Source organism: Mastomys coucha, unplaced genomic scaffold, assembly GCF_008632895.1.
Source record: "Mastomys coucha isolate ucsf_1 unplaced genomic scaffold, UCSF_Mcou_1 pScaffold13, whole genome shotgun sequence".
Lineage (NCBI taxonomy): Eukaryota > Metazoa > Chordata > Mammalia > Rodentia > Muridae > Mastomys > Mastomys coucha.
In genome coordinates this window covers 3,360,657-3,371,655 of record NW_022196895.1, presented here as the reverse complement: position 1 = coordinate 3,371,655, position 10,999 = coordinate 3,360,657, and the positions used below count along the sequence as shown (strand labels likewise).

General features: G+C 41.6%; 1 protein-coding gene across 1 annotated transcript in view; it reads right to left on the bottom strand.

The window, feature by feature from the left end:
• Ankrd26 (ankyrin repeat domain 26) overlaps positions 1 to 10,999 on the bottom strand; it is a 32,197-nt gene that overhangs the window by 4,666 nt on the left and 16,532 nt on the right. The window contains exons 3-7 of the mRNA XM_031366261.1: positions 9,733 to 9,791; positions 9,204 to 9,303; positions 6,678 to 6,886; positions 3,485 to 3,695; positions 3,000 to 3,112 (exon numbers count right to left, since the gene is read on the bottom strand). Coding sequence (XP_031222121.1) covers positions 3,000 to 3,112; positions 3,485 to 3,695; positions 6,678 to 6,886; positions 9,204 to 9,303; positions 9,733 to 9,791 — 692 coding nt within the window. The remainder of the gene's footprint in view (positions 1 to 2,999; positions 3,113 to 3,484; positions 3,696 to 6,677; positions 6,887 to 9,203; positions 9,304 to 9,732; positions 9,792 to 10,999) is intronic.

The following is a 10,999-nucleotide window of genomic DNA, read 5'->3' as shown; positions in this document are numbered from 1 at the left end:
CCAGCAGCATGGTAATAATGGACTAGGCCTCTGCTCCAGCAGCATGGTAATAATGGACTAGGCCTCTGGAACAAGAGTGAAGCCTCAGTGAAATGCTTCCCTTTATAAGTGATGCCTTGGTCGTGGTGTCTCTTCACAGCAATAGAACAGCAAGTAAGACAGAACTAACACAGAGATTTCAAAGAAATACAATGGCTGAGAACTATATCTTACAAGTATCCTTAGCTATAGGGAAATACACATCAAAACTTCTGTGAGATTTCATCTTACTCAAGTCAGAATGGCTAACATTTTTTTAAAGGTAAAATGGTAATAAATTCTGGCATGGATGTGAGGAAGAAACCACTCCTTCACTGCTGGTGATGGGGCAAACTTTTACAGCCACTAAGGAAATCAAGATGGATATTAGATCCAAAACATTAGAAACAGAACTACCATATGACCCAGCTATATACATAGTCTCCATAGACCCTATATCCTAGAACAGAGGCACATGCCCACTCACATGCATTTCTGCTCTAGACACAATGGCTAGGACATGGGAAGGGCCTTGATACCCATCAGGTGGTCACTTGGATAATAAAAATGTGCTGCCTATGTACAATGGAATTTTATTCAGCTGTAAAGAAAAATAAACATTTAGGAAAATGGATGGAATTGGGAATAATAATTCTGAATGAAGTGACCCAGACCCAGAAATGCCATCATTGCATGTTCTCCCTCTTACCTGGATGCTAGCTTTGACTCTGTAGATACATGTGTTTAGATTGGAGTACCCACAGAAGGAAGAAACTAGCCGAGGGCTGTAAGTGTAGGGATCTCAGGAAAAGGATGTGAAACACAGGCAATATGGAACAGAGAAGAGCAATGATGGAATAGGAAGGGTTAAATGAAGTGGGGGATAGGAGGGATGACAAACTGAAGACTCTTGAAAATGACAAAAGAAAAGCTACATAGACACTTCATATGAGAACACTATATAAAGGCATTTACATAAAGTTACACTGAATAGAGAACACTCTTCTTCCAGATACCCCGGGCTATCTAATAAAAACCAATGCCTGGTAAGGGTAAGCTCTTTCTTAAGTGTTGACTACCATAGTCTCCCCACCAACATTTCATGTTGCCACTGTCCTCAGTTACCCTCTAGAACTTGATAACAAGACCTGCTGCTGAAGATACCACTTACTTGTTTCATAGAACATGGAGAAATCAAGCTGGTCCCAATTTGCCTGCATACTTCTTACCTATCGGCTATCTTTCATGGTGCTGGAAGTACGCTTGCTACCAGAAGCAATCAACAATTTTGCAGGGCTGTGACTCCTGAGAGCTACAATAACGACCGGTTTGCGTAAACACCCACTTACAGCACCGTGAATGTTGTGGAGGAAACAGGCCCTTTCTGATGGGATTTAAATCCTACACCACAAAACCACTCGTGCCTGGTACTATTAACTGGGCCCAAATCTATGGCTGGCTAGGTCATAGGCCCTGGGAGGAAACTAAGTAATATTAATCTGCTAAATGGACATAGTTCTACAGTTCCCTTCATGTTCTCATCTTCACACCCATAGATTAGCACATCGCTCAGCCCTCATCAGAAGGTTCTTTTTGCAGTAGACAGTGATTCACACAGGAACCTACACCGGCCAAGATGCAGAGAATAAAGACTGCAGTGCTCAGCTCCAACTGGGACCTGTCACCACATTCTCCCCTTCCCAAGGCTTGGGGATCATTGTCAAAGAGAGGGAAGGAAGATGGCAAGAGCAGTAAGTAATGGACATCTGTGCGAAGCAAACTATTTTCTGGACACAATAGGACTGCTGCACATGTGATCTCAAAGCAACCTGACGACATGCGCAAGACCTGCCAAGATCAAACCAGTAGAAATCACAGCAAGAATGGGAGAAGTAGCTGCCGAATTAGGGGTTCAATTGCTGTGCAGAAACGCCATGACCAAAAGAAAGGTGGGGAGGAAAGAGGGTATTCGGCTTACACTTCCCTTAAGTTGTCCATGACGGGAGTCAGGACAGGAACTCAAATAAGGCAGAAACCTGGAGGCAGGAGCTGATGTAAAGGCCATGGAGAGGTGCTGCTTATTGACTTTGCTCAACCTGCTTTTTTACAGAGTCCAGGACCACCAACCCAGGGTAGCCCCCCCCCCCATCAATCACGAAGAAAATGTCCTACAAGCTTGCCTACAGCCTGATCTAATGGAGGCACTTTCTTAATTGAGGTTTCCTCCTCTCAGACAACTTTAGCTTGTGTCAAGTTGACAGAAAACTACCCAGCACAGGGGCTCAGAAACTTCTACCCTGAGATGAGGAGCTATTAGCAATTAATGGTTGCTAGGGGAAGGAGAATCAGTTTTCTTTAGGGATGTGGTCCTTGGAGATCTAGCCATATTCCAGTGGATGGTCCTATATCCATTCCCACACAGGTAGGAACAAGAGACTTGGGATGTCCTTAACTACAACAACAAAGAAAAAAGTACATAAAGTGTAGAGGAAAGTGGTGTGGGAGGCACAAAGGAGAAACGGGAGGAGAAGGTAGGGAAGTGGATTTGACCAAAACACATCGTGTGTACGTATGAGATTCTGAAAGAGTGAAAATTAATAAAATAATAAAAATCTCTTTTGTGTGATATAATTGTATATGTTTCTCTTTTTGTATTAGCTATCAATAATGAAAATTAATGTGAAAAAAAACCTGGACCATCTTTATTTTAAATCAAGTTATTAGGATAAGACAAAAGAAATGGATGATAAAATCTATAGGAATAAAAATTCAAGGCAGAAGAAGAGGGGAGCAGATGACATTATTCATATGGTTTTTAAAATGATTAAAGACTAAATGTAATACTTTGACAACCAAAACTGTTCAGGATGCACTTTGAGTGTCTAAAGTCCATATTACAATACTGCACATTCAGTGTGAGTTTGTATTTAGGGCTTCATGTAATTTTACTTAAGCCAAATAATGGCTGAATAAAGTCTTACTTGGCTAGCTCTTTTTGTAACTCTTTAGTCCTCCTGGTTTCTCGATGCAAAGCACAGAGTAGAGAACGTACTGAGCTGATCAGTTCAAGCCATACTTTCTCCTTATCTTCAGACTTTGGAAAGAAATTAGTAAAGGTTACTTTTTTAAGTAAAAAGACTTGCACATATTTCTTAAAATACTTCAGGACTCCTCTACCCGACTCATGCCCATTTTGTAACACTTGATGTAGGTGCAGGGTTTAACAAAGCTAATCTCTGTCCATGTCTTTATAAGTATTAACACAAATGACGAGCAGTACTTATTGAAAATGAGAGCTCAAGGTCAATGTTTTCACTTAGAAATTTTCTCTTTTCTTTATGTGCATTACTGTGACCTTCTCCTATCAAAGCATAAGCCAACTAAATAACTCAGGAGTTCACTCAAATTAAGCACCAAGTGATGACAGAAAGTTAAAACCCAAAGGAAGTATGACTATGCAACTCACCCAGCTTCTGGGATTGTCCATGAATTCACATCGGGCTTCTGGGCACTGGGAGGACTGGGGCACATTTCCCTGTGGCTCCACGGTGCTGCTTGTTAGATATGGCATTTGGGGGCACTCGGGGTGGGGCCCTACAAGAGCCATCATTGAAGAGCTCTCCCATTGCATCTCCTCCTCATGATTTGAGCATGACCGCTCTGGATGCTTGCAAGTCCTGCACAGATGGAAAAAAATATTAACATGGAGTAAATCTCATGTTCCCCCAAATGACTTCAGGGTTCCTACACGAATTGCATCTCAGAGAGTGGTGGCATCAGAGTACAATGGTGCATTAACTCTGAAGCTGTGGCAGGACATGGACTGCACACAATTATAGGCTTAAGATCAGTCTCAAGACACACACACATAATCCTCACACTTAGGAAGCTGAGGCAGAAGGATTGTGAGTTTAAGGCCAGACTGTGAGTTCCAGACTACCCTCATCTACAGAGTGGACCTTGTCTCAAAAGACAACAACAGGAACTTTGAGCCAATTAGTGAATCAAACAATATATGACAGATTAATGATGTGCTTAACAGGTAAAGCTGTGGCCTATCTACTTTGATTTTTTAATGTGCCTATAAAGATTCACATTTTTTTTATTTATTTATTATATGTAAGTACACTGTAGCTGTCTTCAGACGCACCAGAAGAGGGCGTCAGAACTCATTACGGGTGGTTGTGAGCCACCATGTGGTTGCTGGGATTTGAACTCATGACCTTCTGAAGAGCAGTCGGTGCTCTTACCCGCTGAGCCACCTCACCAGCCCAAAGATTCACATTTTTAAAGGGTAACTCTATAATATAAAGGCTTACTTGATAATTATAATAATTCCATTGCATATGAGCATATTCAAATATCATGTCATACTACTAAATACATGCAATCAGTAAAAGTTAAAAATACCTGAGCCAGAAGTGGTAGTGCATGCTTTTAATCCCAACACTTAGGAGGTGAAGGCAGGAGGATCTCTGTGAGTTCTAGGCAAGCCTGGTCTTTCTTGAGCCAGAAGTGGTGGTACAGGCCTTAAATCCCAGCACTTGGGAGGCAGAGGAAGGAGGATCTTTGCGAGTTCTAGGCCAGCCTGGTCTTTCTTGATCAAATCATTTAAAGCAGAAATTTCTCTCTAAATATAGGTGGAACCCTCTGGTGCAGCCAAGACTATAGGACGTGGAAGACAGAAACTTCTCTTTTTGCCTGCTTCCCCTCACTCTTGCTGGCAAATTCATCTAACTTGTTGCAGCAACTCTTCTTCAGGAATATTAGAACCAATTTCTTCAGGCTTCCAACATAGACTAAAGGCCAGCAGCTCTCCAGGAATCCTCAAGTGCCAGACTTAGACTGTTAAGACATCTAGTCTCATGGACTGAGCAGATAACACATTTTCAACTTTATGTGGCTGCCATTATTGAACTGTGCAGATTGCAGCTTATAAGTCAGTCTAATAAATGCCCCCCTTCTCTCTCTGTGTGTGTACACGTGTGTGCATTTGTGTCCATGCCCTCTGTGTGTGAATGTGATTGTGCGTGCACATGCATGTGCATATATACACTTTAGAGAATGCTGACTAATACACTTGTGTTTAGCAAAACACTTTAGTGATTCAAAGAAATCAAATCTTGAAGATTTCCAGGTAAGATGGAAGGCAAGAAGCCACACTGGAACAATTGTCTGGTAATGATTTTGGAAAACCATGAAAGGGACTTTCCTATCACCCCATGAGTTACTTCTCCAGCTTGGCAACTGACTTGATCAGCACCCCACAAACTCTTCTACCCCCAGGCCCTGAACTTTCCCTCCCACTGGACTGCACTTGCCCAAGTGTGACCAATGAGTCCAGATTCCTACCAGGAAACCTAAACAGATGTGCAAGCAGAAATTCCCCAGGAGGACTCCCCGCAGCTGCTATCAGGGCCACAATCAGCACTCAGCCTAAGAGGCCAAGCATAAGCTCTACATGGTGCTTTGAGTACCATATAGCACCCCAAGGCCTGTGGGCATGCAGCATTGCTGGCTGAGTGCAGTCTGCCTTGGCTAAACACAGTCCACTGGGCAATCAAGAAAACTCCACATACAAGAAGAACTGCTATCCCACAGCCGAGCAGGATTAGGAGAAGTCGGCATAGGATAAAGCTGAGCCAGCCAGGGGAAGCAAGCCAGTAAGGAACATCCCTCCATGGCTTCTGCATCAGCTCCTGCTTCCTGACCTGCTTGAGTTCCAGTCCTGACTTCCTTCAGTGTTGAACAGCAGTGTAGAAGTGTAAGCTGCAAAAACCCTTTCCTCCCCACCTTGCTTCTTCGTCATGATGCTTCGTGCAGGAATAGAAACCCTAAGACACACATCCACGAGCATTTGCTTCTACCATCTGTATATTCATTGCACCAAAGTGAAAGAAACTGAGCCTTTGTCCCTGAGTTCTGAGTCAGGGAGGCCAAGATGGAGAGAGAACAAGAAACTGAAGCAAGCAGCCCGGAGTGGTTCTTCCCCGGGTGGTGCTTCCCCGGGGTGGTGCTTTCCCAACTCCTTTCCAAGGCAGTGAGGTGGAGCTGACATTTCTGCCTGCCACACACTCTCACTCCAACTGAACAAGGAATTGCTGTAACCAGCTGAGACTTCTGCTTCTTTCAGTTAGGGTTGGTCTTTTCTGTGTCCCAAAAATGCAGGGCAGTGAGTGACTCTGCTGCACCCTCTAATGGTGACACTGAAGACCACAGGAAAGCTCAATGCAGAATGTGCCCTGGGTGCACTTGACAGCTTGGGTTTAGGTTATAATCTCCCAAAAATAGTTAAGCTTTTATGAAAACACAATAATCGAGTTATAATAACAACCATGTTAACCTAAAGAGTTTCATAAACACCTAAGAATCAGTAGATTAACTAAGTGAGAATATGGAGGTGGAAATAGACATCCAGTGAAGAATGGAGGAGTAAGTAGTGTCCCGAATTAACATTTCAAAGGAAGTGCATTGAGCGTAATTTGCCAGGATGAAGTGCTTTAGCATAACTTCCCAGAATTACAATGAACACTTAGCTCTCATAATCTGCAGATCCAGGAACGCAGCTCACTGAGAAGTGTGCTTTAATGACTGGCAGTTTTGATCTTAGTTTGGTCTCAACACACCAGTCTCGCTCTCGCGCTCTCCCGCTCTCTCACCTATTTTGAAGACTTGAGAGTACAGCATTATTACTTCTTAGTTCTTTTAGATAGAGTTCCTTGTATTTTTGCACTTCCATTTTACAAGAATCGTCTTGCATTCTCACTTTAGCGAGCTCAGATGTGAGCGCCATCAGCTCCACCTGACTCCACGATGCAGCAACATCCTCCCTTGTTTCCCTCGGTTCTCCTTCCGGTGCTGCTTCCGCCTAAAACAAATTATAAAGATGGACTTTTTACAAATCAGAATGTAAGTAACTTCTGTGAATCTTAAATTTTCAGTTTCCACCCACAACTCAGCAACTGTAAGTATGCCGGAAATGGAATATACTTTTTGAAAAGGAAAAGTGGGGAAATAAGGTGACTTAGAAAAGGGAAGTAATGGGGCCCAGGGGGGGCACTGGGGTTCGAAGAATTAGCAACAATGGATAAAGACATAAAGACATAAAAATGTCCCACTGTTTCTCTGCATGCTAGTAAAAAATAACTCAATATAGAAAAAGTTACTGGAGTTCAAAGTTTTTTTCAATATCAACTTACTAAATACGACTAATAAGTCTTTGTGATTTTTTTTGCATGTATGTGTTTGCATGTGTGTGCATGTACATGTGTGTGAGCTTGTATGTGTATGTGTACCTGTACATATATGTGTGCTCACACCTGTGTGTGTGTGTGTGTGTGTGTGTGTGTGTGTGTGTGAGTGTGTAGTTTCTGTGGTGTGGAGTACTGTGTTTTGAAAGCTGACCTTAGCACAATCTAGGCAAACTGAGTCACATCCTCAGCCATGAATGGCCTTGTGTGTGAATTTCATAATTTCATAATTCCAAAAATAGTAAAATCAATTCAGAAATTTTAATCATGAACACTGTAACCCAAAAGGAACTAAGTAAGAAGTTTCTGGAGTCTTGATGCCACACAGATGGCCCTGGTTAGTTTCACTGGGTCACAAAACAAATGAATAGAAGACAGTTTGAGAAGGAGATCTGTGAGGAGTGAAGAGGGATGGGAGCGGTGAGCGCGCGGTGGATCCAGGTGAGAAATTATAAAAATTAAAAATAGGCTAAATATGGCATACCTTGGGAATAGGAAAGACAGAAGCCATAGTGGCTTCAAGGGGTGTTACTGGGCACCTGCTGACACTTCGAGAGATTGGCAGTTAGGTCTTGGAGGCCTGCCTGGGAAGGTTGATGAAGAGGGGATTTTACAACACAATGCTGAGAGCAAATCAACGTGCAAGCTGAGCTGAAGAAAGATGCTTAAATGAAAAGAGCCTGAGCTCGCTGAGTAAAAAGAGCAACTACTTCATTGGTCCAATTTGGGGCTCACAATGCAACAGGGGTCAGCTCCCAGGAAGAAGGGCATGGATGCCGGGGGTCAGCTCCCAGGAAGGAGGACATGGATGTCAGGATGCTGCTCTGTTGATGTACAGATACACAACTTTCATTCTACAGCAATACCATTTCCATCCTAGTGGAATATCTACCTTTTGGGGGCATGGATTGTCACATGGCTGGGAAGGTCAGACAATGATGACAGTCAGTGGGAGGAGTCCTAGGCACTCTGCAAGGTCCCACACAACCAAGAAGCCATGTCTTTTTTTTTTTTTTAACAGACATAACTTTTCTTTTTAAAACCTGAAGGAGTGAGTGACACAGGGCAATTCTCTGGCACAGAAAAAAAAAATACTTCTGTAAGACTTAGTATTTATTCTTGATGAGGAGTAGAAGTTGTAAGTTATTTTTCCCCTAAAGCTGACACAGTTAGCTGTAGTTGCCACCCTGACACATTTGGGAGGAGGAGATCTCAAATGAGGAATTTCACAGTCAGATTGGCTTGGGGGCATGTATGTGGGACATTTTCTTGACTGATGGCTGACAAAGGTGGGCCCATCCAACTGATTCCTAGGCATGTGGGCCTGGGCTGCATAAAAAGCATAGCTGAGCAAGCCACGGGAAACAAGTTATATGCTTCAGTCCCTGCCTTCAGTGTCCTGCCTTATGTTCCTGTCCTGACCTTCTTTCTCAGTGACTGACTATGACTGGAGAGATCTAAAGGGAAATAATGTTCTTCTCCCCAAGTTGGTAGCAACAGAGAGCAAAACAGAAGCTAACTGTGAGAGACTGGAAATAAGATAAAGTCGGAATTCTTCATCTAACCACCACTGAACGTCTAAAACACTTATCAGAGGCCCAGACATAGTCACTACGTCCAAAGCAGCACTGGTGGCGGCAACCAAGCTGTGGGAAGCATTGCATGTGCCCATCAATGGATGACCATGTAAAATAGGACCATCAATGAATCTCATTAAAAATGCTACCAAAATCATTTCTTTTATTAATTTGGTCAATTTCTGTAAAGCCAGTGGTCTTTCATCTCTACTAATGAATAGTAGCAATATGACTAAAACAAATATTTTTATCAATGAGCCTTTTCATTCTGGATAACAGAGTCCTATGGAATACTACTAGAGAAAGAACAACATCTCTTCCATATTAAGGCCATTAATGAGAAATCTATTAAACTTACCACACTGATTCCTGCATGTATCAGTTTTTCACCAAGTACTTCCATTTCTCTTGCTTGTTTTTCAATTGTGACGACTAAATTGGAATTTTCAAGTTCAATCCTGAATATTTTAAAGGAATTATTCTCATGAGTGAATTTTTTAAATGCCACATGATTTTTAAATAACCATCTTAAAAGTAATTTAGCAAATTCTTTGAAAAACAAGCTATTTGGTTGCTCTATCGTTTTTCTAGCTTGTTGTGGGGTTACTTGTGAGGTTGAGGGACTGTATAAGTACCTACTTTCTCCTTTTATGTTTGTGGTACATGGGGATGAAACCAGGGCCTTACATAGGAAAACATACATTCTACCACTGAGTTAATTCCCTGCCCATGCAACTGTGTAATCATGTGAAGTGACTAGAAACAGAAATGTGACCCTGGCCTCACACACGTGCATCTCTGCTCACATGGATGTAATGCTCACACTACTCCGCCTGTCCACCTCATAACCATGCCAGCTCTCTTTGCAAGTTGCATGTCAGTTATACCTCTGAATCCTACAGCGCATCTTCTTGGCAGCTTTGAGCATCGCTAGAGACTCTCGCAACTAGAAGAAGAACAGGGGAAAGTTGGTTACACCAAGTAGAGTCGGTTCGAGCTTGTCCATCTCCTGATTGTGTTCTCTTAAATGTTATAGGAGCGCAAATGGACCCTTCCTCTGCAATATTTACGACCCTCCAGCACTAATGTCAAACACATCATTAGTTCTGATTTATATTTTCTCAGATACTCAAGTTGGCACAATCAGTAAAACAGAAAGGAAATCCCACGTGGTGGTGAGCATTTGGATTTTTGACTTCCAAACACCACCTCACCAGCACTGTGATTTGAGAAACCATGACAGTGATGATAGCATTAACATGACATCTTAGATGTCATCTTAGTCGCTGTTGTATTGTTGCGAAGAGGCAAGGCAACTCTTTTTTTCTTTTATTAATTTAATTTTTATTGCATTATAATGAGAAAAGATACATGATTTCAATTTATCTGAATTTGCTAACATGTAAAAACATATTTTAAGTAAATAGAATTATATCACATTCTTCTTTCCCTTTTGTACCTCAACTCCTCCCAGACATGCCCCCTTCAATACCTGCAATACCTTTCATTTTTTTATTTCATCATATTCTTAACATTTATAAAACATTATAGCAATAAAAATGAGTATTGTAAAACTTCTTTGATATAAAACAACAATCAGCTGAACAGTCTTATGTAGATGCTTGTCTACAGCAATACTGAAAACACATACGTTTTTCTCAATATAAATTTTAAATAACTCCAAACATATTAACTGTATATTTCAAAATAATACATCACTACTAGTATTTTCTTAAATGAACATAAATATATAAAGTCTTTTTGTTTGCTTGTTTTGTATTTACTTGAGTTTAAAATCTTGGCTCTTACTGTGGTACAAGCCCAAAATAAGAACAATTTTTAGACATTGGAGTTCATTGTAATAAGGCTGTACTTCAATGACCCCCACATCACCAAAGGATTTTACCTCCATCGTAGCTAAGCTGAGAGTTGACAGTTCTGCTGCAACAAAGAATGAATTGTATGCATGATTTTTGGATACAAACTTCCTGCTATGGTCAAAGCTATTTGACTTGAGTGAGTGACTTTATTCTTAGCCCACAGGGAACAGGTTACATTCATTTAAGAAATGGTGTAGGTATTAAGATGGAGAGTGGCACAGACATTAGGTGAGGGTAAGAATTTGGTTCATTAGTTGTGATAATTTGGAAAAGC